This window comes from Camarhynchus parvulus, chromosome 20, assembly GCF_901933205.1.
Source record: "Camarhynchus parvulus chromosome 20, STF_HiC, whole genome shotgun sequence".
NCBI classification, from domain to species: domain Eukaryota; kingdom Metazoa; phylum Chordata; class Aves; order Passeriformes; family Thraupidae; genus Camarhynchus; species Camarhynchus parvulus.
The window spans coordinates 7,298,342-7,311,144 of record NC_044590.1 but is presented as its reverse complement, the minus strand read 5'-3'; the positions used below and the strand labels follow the sequence as shown (position 1 = coordinate 7,311,144).

The 12,803-nt window shown below is 47.2% G+C and overlaps 1 protein-coding gene across 1 annotated transcript; it reads right to left on the bottom strand.

Moving 5' to 3' along the window:
• Nucleotides 1-408: 408 nt before the first annotated feature.
• On the bottom strand, nt 409-12,217 carry KIF3B (kinesin family member 3B). The gene is made up of 9 exons (XM_030963438.1): nt 12,160-12,217; nt 7,507-8,945; nt 6,834-6,935; nt 6,052-6,174; nt 5,821-5,939; nt 5,479-5,592; nt 4,897-5,002; nt 4,512-4,690; nt 409-3,966 (listed from the first exon to the last, which is right to left on the bottom strand). Exons 2-9 carry the CDS (start codon nt 8,887-8,889, stop codon nt 3,870-3,872), a joined length of 2,223 nt encoding a protein of 740 aa, XP_030819298.1. The 5' UTR covers nt 8,890-8,945; nt 12,160-12,217; the 3' UTR covers nt 409-3,869.
• Nucleotides 12,218-12,803: the final 586 nt, after the last annotated feature.

Here is a 12,803-nt window from a genome sequence, read left to right as displayed (position 1 = left end):
CTTCTCCCCACAGCATTGATAAAGGATAAAAGACTGGTTTAAATCAGCACCATCCACTGCAGGAGCCCATCCTGGACTGGGATTCTGGCAGGGTTTCACCAGCACTTCTGGTACCTAAGGTGCCACATGCAGGCATCAGCACCTTCTACTCATATACATATATATAAAAATAAAATATGTATGTGTATATATCTCTATATTATATATACACACACATTACAATACTCATTGCACTTCTACTCATAATTACATTTTTCCACTTACTTTGTGCAGACTTCTTTTTATGAAAGAAAAATAACATGAGGCACTGTAAAACATGAAGTCACTGAGCCCTGCCCAAATTAACAATGAAAAACACGTGTTTTGATAGATGCAATAAATCTTATTGACTTTATTACACATTGTATTTTAGGATCACTTTACATTCCTAGACAAAAGAGATGATACAAATAAATATAAGCTGTAAAACTATGGACAGAACTATGGACAGGTTCTTTTTCTACAGATCACCTAAGAGAAGGTGGAGGTGGGTGTATCTCCAAGGAGCTGAGAGTTGCCATTGACAGCTGTGCCCACAGAAGGATCCTGGGTCACCTCTTCAAAAAGAAAGGGGGCTGGAGAAGGCAGTAAGCACCTGGATCCCAGAGAGTCAACCCCCCACTGCACAGTGCAGCAGGCAGCACCAGCGTTCTCATTTCACTTCCATCTCTGTAGCTAATTATGGCTTTTGCAGGTTCTCTTTTTCAGTCTGTGTTTGAACACAGCAGGAACAGACCCCCAGGAATTCCACTGAACTGTTTAAAGACTGGTGCACAGCCCAGCACAGACAGGAGAGAGGACAGGTCCAGGTACTCAGGTGTTTCACTGAAGCTCCAGCGCTGCAGGTTCAGCCAGGACAGACTTACACAGCCCCGACTGACTGAGCACTGCCTGCTCTGATCTGTATAAGGCACCAGGTGCCTGGCAGAGGTATGTGTTTTAGAAGATTCAAGCAGCATGCAAATATTTTTAAAAAGGCGTTAGACCTAAGTTAAGGATTTAAGAAAGTGCTTTAATTCCTATGCTTCAGTGTCTGGTGGCACTTGCTCCCCGTGGCCAACTCCTGCTCCATGCCACTTTTTTTTAAAAAAAGATCCCATTATACAGATCAGAGCAAAGACAATTATGTTGAATGGTAAACATTCCTATGAAGAAAAGGTGATGGTGCAAGGCTGTCCCAGGGCCTCTTCCAGGAGTCCAGCTGGATTTCCTGCCTTTGGTTAACCAGCAGGAAGCCCAGATGGTTCAGATAACACCAAAGAAGGGCAAACTCGGCAGGAATGTTTCTTAAAAGCTTCAACCCAGAGCTCAGCTTGTTTTGTACAGCTTAAGACAATGTATCTTAACATCAGTGCCACTGAGCATCTGGTGAGGGTTAAGTCCTTTGGAATGAGAATCCAAAGGCTTCTGTAACAGGCCCGAGATTGCCCATGAATACACTGACCAAATCTCCACCAAGCCCCAATTTACATACAATGACTAAATATGCAGATTTATTCTTTTCCACTCTACTGAGTTTCTTTCACCTTGCTAATGAATTTCTACAGAGTTAAAAGCAGAACGTCTCTGACACTGGCTCATCAACATGAAAACAGGTTTGCACTGCAGAGCTCCATGGTACCAGCCCTGCCACGAAGGCAGTTTCCAGCATATGAGTTTAATATAGAATAGAATTCCCTATGGGATAGTAGCAACTGAGGAAAAATGTGCACATGTGCAGACACAGATGTGTCTGTGTATGCATTATTCACATAAAACATGTGTACATAGGTATGTACATACACGTGGTTATATATTGTGCTGCTGTTTCAGGGTTTTAAACCTCCCCCCTATTTAATTTCAATTCTCTGAGCACTTAAACCATACAATCATCTTTTAAAATGTCCTAGTACAGAAGATTATGTGCTGGAGAGAAAGAAGGAAGAGAGGGAAGAGAAGGTGATGTTATACTATGCAACAAAAGCCAGTTAAAAGGCTCTCAGGATATAAACAGTGCCTGGTGAAAATGAAGATTATGCTGGGTTTCCATGTTCAGGCTGAAAGAAATTGGTCATGTGCCTGTTCTCTCAGTTATAAGTAAATCCCTCCTTCTTCCACCAAAACTATTATATATATGTATGTGTGCATACATGTGTATACAGATATTAACCTTGTGGCCCAGGAAAGCAGTCCAGGAATGCAGCAGCCAAGTTGGTGTTCAGGGGGCCCACCTGGCCCACCTGGGCACCGTGCCTGCAGGATGCACAGGTGAGCTGTGCTGAGCACTCAGTTCCTCCTGCTTAGGGGGTCAGTAGAAAGGAGCTCTCCAGCCTGGATGAAGTCACTCCGTGGACACTTAAGGAGCACAAGGCAGAGTCCACACATCAGAGCATGTCTGCAGCCAGGCAAGTCCTCACACACTCACACGTGTCAGTCTGGAGGGAGTCATCAGCGAGGGAAAACAGGTAAAAATGTTCACAGGATGACAGCCAAGAGCAACCAGAAAAAGTAACATCCCAAGTCTCAATATACAGTGAACTAAAACTTACAAATGAGCTGTGGGACACTAGACAGGGACACCTTACTCTGTCCTTAGCGTGGAGTTCCACCTCCCTCTACCCTGCTACACGAGCCTGCTTTAGTCATAGGGCAGCTTTGCAATGAGACTGTCAAAAGCAGGAGTTCTCCCTCCCTTGTTTTCAAAGTAAAACCCCTGGAATTAACACCAGCTTCCATCACCAGCCTCAGTTAGGTCGGGTTCACTCCCAGCAGGCTCTGAGTGGGCTGGGAGGTGCAGAGAGAAATCTGCTTAACATGGAACAGGTGAGGCACAAGAGGCACTGAATGCTAAACCTCCTTAGACACCAAGGGAAGGGACCAAACTCCCAGGAGTGCACTCAAAGGCAGCTCCAAGGTCCAGTGCTCTGCCCAGCTGAGAGTCTGAGCCTGGCAGAGAGAGCTCTGAGCTGGTGCTACGTTTTTCATCAACAGTGGGAGGCATGAGAATATGGCCATAAGCCATTAAAGATGTCATATGGACACTGGGTTTAAATGCCAGGGGTAAAGATGGAGGCAAGAGAGAGGAGGAAGCTGTGGAGCTGACATGGCATGCAGAGGTGTTCCTTGACAAGGTGGTTCCTGTTGGTAGGGGTGAGGTCTGTACGTCAGCTTAGAGGGGCCCTCACTTATGCCTGTAAACAAAGAAAGGACTTCAGATTCTACTGCTTCCTTTCTAGAGACCACAGAGGTGTTTTTGAGACCCTTTTCTGTCCTACAGCCCTGTGGGGAGGCACAGCTGTGTGGTGGTGAGGACATGCTGGCCACTGCCATCCTGCCTGAACCCCAGGTGGTGATGCCAGCCTCTCAAGCAGGAAGAGGAAGAACCATGCACCTTGTCGAGTTTGAACAGATCCTCTGCTTTTTAACCTCTTTTGGCTCTCACTGTGGAGCTGCAGAGTGGTGGTTCTGTGGAGATGACTTTCAACTCTGTCTTCTCGGTGCCCAACAGCCAAAAAGCGCCGTGCAGCAGAAGGGCTGGTGCAGGAGGAGGACAGTGATGCTGTGAGGTGATCCCCATGCTTCCCATTGCTCCTAACACACTGTAACGTACCTCATGCATTTTTGATTTCCTAACTAAAATCCATTTCCCACAGAGGCCAAATGCTGAATTGCAAGCACGGATCTTCCCATGGCTCAGTGTCCCTGGACTGGCCTGAGTCAGTTAAACAGCAACAAGGCCATCTCCAGGGAAAGGGGCTGGAGGCTGGCCAGGAGCTCTCTCTGCAGGTTTGTCCTTGTCTCTGCTCCCAGAAGGTAAAGGCTGTTCCCTCCCTGGAGAGGAGTTGCTGATTTTATTTTGGAACAAGCCCTCGTGACTGTGGGTAGAGCTGAGAAGTGGGGGTGCCTGATCCTGATGCAGATCCCACTGATTTCCTTCCAGTTTTCGGTCTGAAGAAGCAAAAAATGAAAATATAAACAAGAAAACTTCTAACAACATCACCTGCCTTTCCAAAATTAATCTGCAAAAAGCTGATTTTTTTTAACTGGAGTTATTCTCTAATAAGCAGTTTCAGCTTTTTCTTTTGTCCTATGTCCTACACCCTGAAAGAAGGTTGTGGCAAGGTGGGGGTTGGCCTCTTCTCCCAAGCAGAAAGTGACAGGCCAAGGTGAAACAGCTTCAAGTTCTACAAATGGAGGTTGAGGCTGGATATTAGGAAAAATCTCTTCACTGCAAGAGTGCTTGAGCCCTGGAATCTCCATCCCCTGCTGTGCTCAAAAAATGAGTAGATGTGGCACTTCAAGATAAGGTTTAGTAGCATGGTGGGGATTCAGCTGGAGGTTGGACTCAAAGGTCTTTTCCAACCCTAATGATTCTATGTTCCTTTTTCTATCTCCTTTACTATGAAGCTCAGCTTCACTTCACTGATGACAAATGCTGACCGACAGCAACTGTACTTGCACCTCTCCTGTGGGCCAGGGAAAGTCCAACTCACCTGGGTTTTGATTTTTTATTTGAAGAGCTCTCAAAGGTTGAGGCGTCCACTTGAATCTCATCTTCATCCTGCAGAGCTGCTTCCAGAGCTGCCTGAACCTTGGGAGCAATGGCTGGACCCTCGTAGTTCCTCGTCGTCCGGCTGGGCGCATCCAATTCCAGTAACACGACGTTCTCTGCCTGAGAGGGGAAAAGCAGAATCAAAGTCTCCACGTTTTCACACAAACTGTTACTTTGCCCTCCAGAAATTTAATCTGAAGTACTTTATAAATGTGTGCCCGGGCACTACAAATTTACATCTCAAAGAAGAACACCCAATCCCCTCTGGAATCCACATTCCCAATCACAGGGTGAAGAGGCAAAGGTTCAACCACATGTGGGCTTACCCTGTACCGAACAGCTGTGTGATTCAGCATGGACGTCCTGGCGTGCTGGCTCAGGGGCCTCTTGTACCCCACAGCAGATACTGGTCTTTTCATCATCTGCTGGTTACTAGAGAAAAACAGACTCAGGCTGTTATACCCTAAAACCAAAAGCTCCCCTTGGAGTTTATGAGCTACAACTCCTCTTGGAGTTTATGAGCTACAACATCTGCAAATTCCATGCAGAAATCTGTTTCAACACAGCAGAAACCACCCAGGCTGCGTTTGTAGGAGCAGGAAAGAAATATGACAGGAATGCACTGATATTTTAAGGGTGAATGCACTATTACATGTATTTTACATTTAATTATTGGGTTTGCCTAATAGAAAAATCATCATATCTCAAGAATTCCCCTAACTGTACATTCGTATTTTATAGCACCTATTAAGAGGAATAAATTGATTTATTTTATCTTATTACACATCAAGAAGCTGTGAACTCTCGAGGGTCAGTTTAAATCCCCAGTTCAATCCCTCTTTTGTTCTTGACAGCTAGAGGGTTTCCTGTGACCTGTAATTCCATCCCAAGAGCAGAAGTACACTCACTCCAGACGGGTTATGGGATGTAGTTTCCAGTTGTCTTCCTCTTCATCAAGGAATGCTCTGTTCATGATCTTATTCTTTTCTTCCAAGGGAATAAAGTTTTCAATAATCAGGTGCCTACATTCAACCACAAAAATGAGAAATATACAAGAAACGTAATTAGCAATGACTTTCCTCACTGCTCCTCTCCCACTGATGTAATAAAACCCTGGAAAAGGAGGAATGGTTTCATTTTCTCATGGTTAAATCTTATTCCACAAGTATGTGCAAGGCAGTCCCTCCACTCCCTGCCCCGAGAAACCCTCTCTGTTACAGTTAATAGCTTACTTAAGTGATGGGGCTTACTTTAGCTTTAGTTCCCTGGTGAGTTCATTCTGGGTCTGTTCCATTTCCTGGCGCCCCTTGATGTGCTCTTCTTGGAGATCATGGATCTCTGCCTTCACAGCTTGCAGCTTGGAAAATAACTGGAGCACACAACAAGAGCCAAAATCCGTCACTTGCCAAAGCTCCTCTCACTTTGACACACAAGTTGATTTTATTCCCAGCCTGGCAGACAGGGAATCATTTTCTTTTTACCTTTTTGAGCTTTTTGGTCTTTATGTCCACCTCTTGCTGAAGAGAACTGTAGGTCTCCTTCAGCTCTAGTGTTTCCTCATCCTGACTCTCCATCTGTTGCTGGATTTCTCGCTCCCGACGTTTCTGAAGAATGTGAAAATATGGCATTAAAGACCTCAATTACCTTGTCATCTCCAGCTGACACACATGCTGAAGGGCATGCTCAGGATGGGTTTCCTTCCCCGCCTTTCAGTTTTTCATATCTCTTGCCACAGAAATACCAGAAACATCTTATTTGTCCTTATTTTGCTATTAAAATCAGGTAGTGTGAACAAGGCTCAAGCTTCAACTAAAGGAATCAAATGGCATATTTAGAATTTATTTTCTTTCCTTTTTATCAGTTTGTACTGGTTATTACATTTAAGAATCACCAATAGAATTTGCATAACAAAAAATAAACTTTTAGCAGAGAATAAAGACCCCTCCCTTCAGCTAAAGGCTGAACTGGTACTCTTAGAGATCTTAGCAATACTTCCTCACTTACAAACAGCTCCAATCAAGATAGGAGGTAAATCTTTACCATGAAAAGCTAGAAGAAAACTTTTATAAACCTTCATTACATATTTCAAATAATGACAAATATGACACAAGCCCTTCCCCCTTCTTTTCAATAAATTATTGCCATTAAACCAATTCTAGGGTTAACCCTGGGAAAACTTTCTGGTAATTTCCCTGACACAATGTTTTACAAAAGTTCAGCAGCAAGGCTTTTTATACAAAATTACAAATCTCCTTCCTTGTACCTGTTCAGCAATTTCCTGTCGTTTCTGTTCCAGGATTTTCTGCTGTTCATTTGTGTGATCCACAATATTTTTCCCTCCCACCAGCAGCTTGCTTTCCATTGTCTGAAAAGAAAAACCAGGGTCAGAAGTTTCTCTCAGTGACTACAGAGGGTAACTTTCTCTCCTATGGATACAACTTCTTCAGGGCAGCTCCCTTATTTAACCTTCTCTTTCAAGGCAGCTGCTACAGGAATCACTATTTCTAAAAATTCCTATAAAACTGTGGGATTAATGCAACAGTAACTTGTTTAGAATAAGGCACCACTGCAATGTGTGGCAAAGCTGAAGAACCAAAATGTGTGCTCCCTTGTAAATAACTTGTTAATGATCTGTAACAGAAGGAAACATTTTTAGTGCCACAGCTTGTGAAAAGATGCATTGTCTTTTACTGTGCCAATTGCTTAAGATCAGCACAGAAGAACAATGAAACAACTCATGAATATTGAAATATGTGATTAATGGTGGAAATTTCAACTTCTGGCTAGAAATGGTTTCTTTTAAAATCTTCCAACCCAAACACAAATCACTATCCTGGAAACCTTCTGTGAAATATCTTTCCAAATTGGGAAACCCTTTATTTTCCCCACAGCCTAAGGAAATTGCTTTCAAAGAGTATGACCAGGAAGAATTCTACCTTGATTTTAGCACTCAGCATCTCTGTTGCTTCTTTCTCTCGCTTCAGGTCTTCCATTTTCTTCTCCTTCTCTTTCAGCAGCCTCATCTTTTCTTCTGCTACCAAGCTGTGATCCTCGACTATAGCTTTCTTCTCAATCTCCAGCTTTTCTTGTTGCTCCCTCCAATAGTCATCTTTGTCATCTCCTTCATCCTCGCCCTCTTCAGTGTCCTCCTCCTCTTCCCCACCCTCCCTCCTCCTTTCCCTCCTCTTTCTTTTGCCAATAGACCGTTTTTCCAACTGTGCCTTGAGTCGAGCAATCTCTTCCTGGAATTCCCGCAGCAGAGCCTCCTTTGGATCCTCGTTCACCTGCGGCTTGTTCTTGATGTTTTTGGCACGGTTGGCATATCTCAGTGTGGTCAGGGTCTCCTCTACATTGTAAGAGGCAGGGCCTATATTGGCCACCATCACAGTTTTGGCATTGCCACCTAATGAGTCCTGGAGCAGCCTGGTCAGCTTGGAGTCCCGGTAGGGAATGTGCGTGCTTTTGCCATCTACCAGGGCAGAGATAACGTTGCCCAAAGCTGAGAGGGACAGGTTGATTTTAGTGGCTTCCTTCAGCCTCTCCCCCTGTGCTCCAGTCTTTGCCTGCCGCTCGCTGCCTGCCAGGTCCACCAGGTTGAGCTTCCCCACACGGATGTGGTTCTCTCCATCCAGCCCCAGCTCGCTGCACTCGATCGTGATCTGGAAGATGGCGTGAGATCGAGAGCTGTGCTCGTTCATGTTGGTGGCACCGACAGAGCGGTTCTGGTTTCCCAAATTCATGATGTGCTCTATCTCTTTGACGCTTTTCGTGACAATGGTGGTCAAATCCTTAACAAAAACCCCCGTGTCTGGTCTCTCCTTCAACTCCAGCCGCTTGGACTGATCCTTTGATAACAAGTCTCTGATTTCTTCTTGGTATATTTCCAAATAAGACGCTCTAACTAAGTATTGCTGATTTTGAGATCTAGAGATGTGGGTGAAGATGTGCTCAAATGAATTGGGGATGACCCCTCTCTTCTCAGGATCACCACGCACCCCTTCCATCGTGTATGTTTTCCCTGTCCCAGTCTGCCCATAGGCAAAGATTGTCCCATTAAACCCTTGCAGAACAGAGTCCACAAGAGGTCTGAAGGTCTCATCGTAGAGTTCGACCTGTTTGGAATTCCAGTCATACACAGCATCAAAGGTGAACGTTTTAGGCAGTTCATGAGATGATCCCCGTGGATTCTTCACTGAGACCTGCCCTAACTTGACATCCACATTGACAACCTTCTCATAGGAAGCAGTTTGCTCCTTGCTGTTCATGGGCCGGCAGCGCACGACCACCCGCACGGACTCGGAGCTCTTTGCCTTGGACATGACGGCGGCGCTGTGCCTGCTGTGATCCTGCTGATGGATGATCCCCTGCTACACACCTGGAACAAAAACAAAGCAGGAATGTCTGAAGGCAGTTTTCTGCAGGGGACAGCTTTTCACAAAGCCAAATACTCATCAATTTGAGCAGCATTTTGCGTTCATTAAGTTGCAAGGGATTTTGAAGTACTAAAATAATGTGCAACATGAAAACCCTGTAAAGGCCTGAACTGAGACAGAATTATTTTACCAAAGGCTCTGCATGAAATGGTATCATTTTACAAGCTCTGCTGCAAAAACTCATCATCAGATCACATCTTTACAGCTGGTAAAGATCCTTTTCTTGACCCTTAAAAATGATAATAAACCTTTTAAGACTATTTATGAAAATAATATTTTGCCAATCATTTTCTTTGCAGTCAGGCCTTTTGTTTTAAATCTCCCCTTTTGAAAATCTAGGACAGCCTTGCTCTCTCTGGAGCACAAGTCTGCTATTATCTTTTGGCCATATACTTTTATCAGGATTCCCCACAAAAGCCAGCCCTGCTCAGCTACACTGACCTACTGACATCACTCCTGCTCTGGTGTTCCAATTGCATCAGGTCTACAGGACTCACCATCAACCTAAACTCATGTTGCATAAGCCCAGATCACAGATCCAACTCGTTCATGTCTCTGGGTAGAGAGGGAGGACACACTGGTGCATCCTCCAGTCACCAGCCAGATGAGCTGCCATTGAAAATGGAGCAAGAAGCCTGTGTTCCCTAAACTGCTAAAGCAGTCACTGCTCAAGCCTCACACGGCAGATCTCAATGGCACAACTTGGGGAATGCCATGCAATTTCTAATAACCCTTTTTATTTCCAAAATATCTTCCAAGAAGAGCCCTGAGGTCCCTCTGCCAACTAGAACTAATACAGACAGGGAAGCCCAGGCAGTGCTGGCACAGGTTCAGGTGTGGCCTCCCTGGGATGTGTTCACTGCTCCCTTCCCAGCCAGATCAGCAGGAAACAGGGATTTTTGTCTAATTGTTTTTCATTTGATAATTGCATGTCTCAGGAGAGCTTCTCCAACGAGGTGGCAGAGAACTGCAGGGCCAGAGCTATTGGATGGAAAAGGAAGCACAATTCCAGCCCAGTATACAGACAGTCAGACTGGCAAAAAGTAAAAGAGAAGTAACAGATAAACATGGTTAAGAATTGTACAGAAACCTCAATATGGCCTTGGGAATTTCCTCGGGTCTGTGGGGGGAAACTCTTTGCTTCTCACTCTTCCCATAAAAGCACTGAACTGGACACTCATTCAGAATTCACCCTGCACAGTGAGTTCAAACTGTTACAGGAATTTTGGGTAGTTATTGAATAAAACCATTTCACTCCTAATTGACAGCTCCAGATAAAGGTGACCTTCTTGTTTGACCCACAGCAAACACGAATTCTGGAGCACAAACATAGAAAGAATAAGTAAAACGAGGACAAATCTTGGCAGAATCACAAAGAACAACTCTCCCTCTGTTCATCCTGAGGACTTGTATACATTAACACACGCTTCCCCTTCCACGCTCCGAGAGACATTCCAGTAATTCAAGTTCACAAGAGACAATTTTCTGACAAGGTCACATGACAACCACTGTGTCACGTATCTGCATGTCCACACTGGCAAATGCTCCAACTAGGCACAAGTTCTGACAAGGAGAGCATGGATTTATTTTATATATTGGATATCTAAAATACTATTCTGATGAGAAGCGCTGCTTTTGTAAGCAACTATGACAAATATTAAGTAGTAGTAATCTTGCCAGAGGTACACCTTGAACAAAAATTATGTTGCACATTTGCTGCTCCTCTGGGTGTACCTCCTCACCATCAGCTTTTGACACCTTTCCCTACTTCACTTGCAAGTCTCTTTTTATAGTCACAAACAACTGATTTTACCCCTGATGTGGGCTATTTTCATAACAACCCATCCTGAATCATCTCCAATTATTTTAGCTACTGTGGTGAAGTTTACTGGAAGCATAACAAATTATGGTTCTTCTCAGATTTATCCAAGTGTGTAACTGGAAAATAAAACCAATTAGCTGGCAGTGTTTGTATTCCCCAGAAACTCCTGGGCAATGTTTGAACTGCCAAAGTGGCTGGATATGAATGGCCAGAAAGCTGGGAATGCTGCTGTGCCACCCACTCTTTTCCATCAAAGATGGGAATTTTTTCATGAAATAATTTCAGCCTAAAGTGACCTGGGCCAGGTCCCTGCAAGTCAAGGTCAAGGTCAAGGTTGAGATGGATGCATTTGCAAATGTGCCCCTGGTGACCAGGAGGGGAGGATGGGCAGAAATTGAAGCATTTTTATTCATTTCAGTCAACACAAGGTTTATGCCTGAAAAAATGAGCAATGCCACAACCTGAATACAAGCTGGGGCAACCACTTTTCCTCAGAAACTTGCAGGATTGGGGGGTGCTGTCTTGGACAGCTGTGCCCCAGACATTGTGCCCACCCATGCCACCTGCCCTGACAGGTGACATCCTGAAGCTGCTCTGCCTCCTGCCTTAAACACCTCTGAAAGATTTTCTTGGAACTGCCCAAACCCTTCCCTTGCATCTCCGCACATCCCGAGGTACCACTCAAAACATTCCATTGCTTCTCGCCGTTCAAATCTTTCAAATATTTGTGGTTTCATAATGTCACGGTTGAATTGTGTCCTTCCCTCCCTCCCAAGCCAAGCCATCCTTGGCGCTGCTGTTTTCCTCTCGCCTCCCTGCCAAACGCTCCGCAGGCCGGGCAGGATACCCCGGTGCTGCCGCTGGAGCCGGGCCGGCGGTGCCACCTGCGAGCCCTGATTTCACTCGGCGTCTGGGGTCACCTGTGGTCACCTGTCACCGCTGTCACCTCAGCACGGCACCCCACCGGTGTTCCCTCCCCCGGGGAGCCGCGGATTCACCCGAGCATCACCCACCGCCCTCGCGGCTGCGGCACCGGGCGCTGCAGGGAGGGGAGCCCGGGGACAGCGGGGAGAGGGGGAAGGACCGCCGGGGAGAAGCACCGGGAGCGGGGGACACCCACCCGAACGGCGCCACCCGCCCGCGGCATCGCCCCCGCAGCCCGGCCGCGGGCGGCTCCCGCCGCCTCCCGCGCCCGCTGTCCCGGCCGTGCCCACGGCTGGCACCGGGAGCACCGGGGACACGGGGCTGGCAGCGGCCCGCGGGGTGCCAGCCCGGAGGGGTCGGGGATGCTCGGGGCGGGGTGCGGGCGCGGTGCGGGGCCGGGCCGGACTCACCTGCGCCGTCACCATGGAGCCGCCCGGGCGCTCCTCCCGCGGCCCCGGAAGCGGCGCGGCCGCTCCGCCCGCCCGTGACGCGCTTCCCTGGCAACGGGCGCGCCCGCCCCGCGCCGCCCGGCCCGGATGGGCCCGGACAAAGGGACCCCGCCGCGGGCATCCCGCACACCGCCAATCCCGAAAATGCCGGGATTGCCCCAGTCCGGACAAAGGGGCCCCGCCGCGGGCATCCCGCACACCGGCAATCCCGAAAATGCCGGGATTGCCCCAGTCCGGACAAAGGGACCCCGCCGCGGGCATCCCGCACACCGTTAATCCCGAAAATGCCGGGATTGCCCCAGTCCGGACAAAGGGACCCCGCCGCGGGCATCCCGCACACCGCCAATCCCGAAAATGCCGGGATTGCCCCAGTCCGGACAAAGGGGCCCCGCCGCGGGCATCCCGCACACCGCCAGTCCTGAAAATGCCGGGACTGCCCCAGCCGGGAGGGTCTCCGCCACAGCCAGGCTGGGGTTTTTTAAATCCTCCAAAGCTCGGGAGTATTTCCAAGGAGAAAAAGACCATCGTAAAGAAAATATTTAAGTGTCAAAGCTCCTTAATCAGAGCTTTCTGGATCGCAGCAGTGCAGTGGAGGCTGCAGCTCT

Coding starts and splice junctions, on each gene's coding strand:
- KIF3B (XM_030963438.1), bottom strand. CDS start 8,889: ATGTCCAAGGCAAAGAGCTCCGAGTCCGTGCGGGTGGTCGTGCGCTGC. Junction 6,175..6,833: donor GACAGGAAATTGCTGAACAG/GTACAAGGAAGG, acceptor CACATTCTTCAG/AAACGTCGGGAGCGAGAAAT. Junction 5,003..5,478: donor CATCCCATAACCCGTCTGGA/GTGAGTGTACTT, acceptor GTTTTTCTCTAG/TAACCAGCAGATGATGAAAA.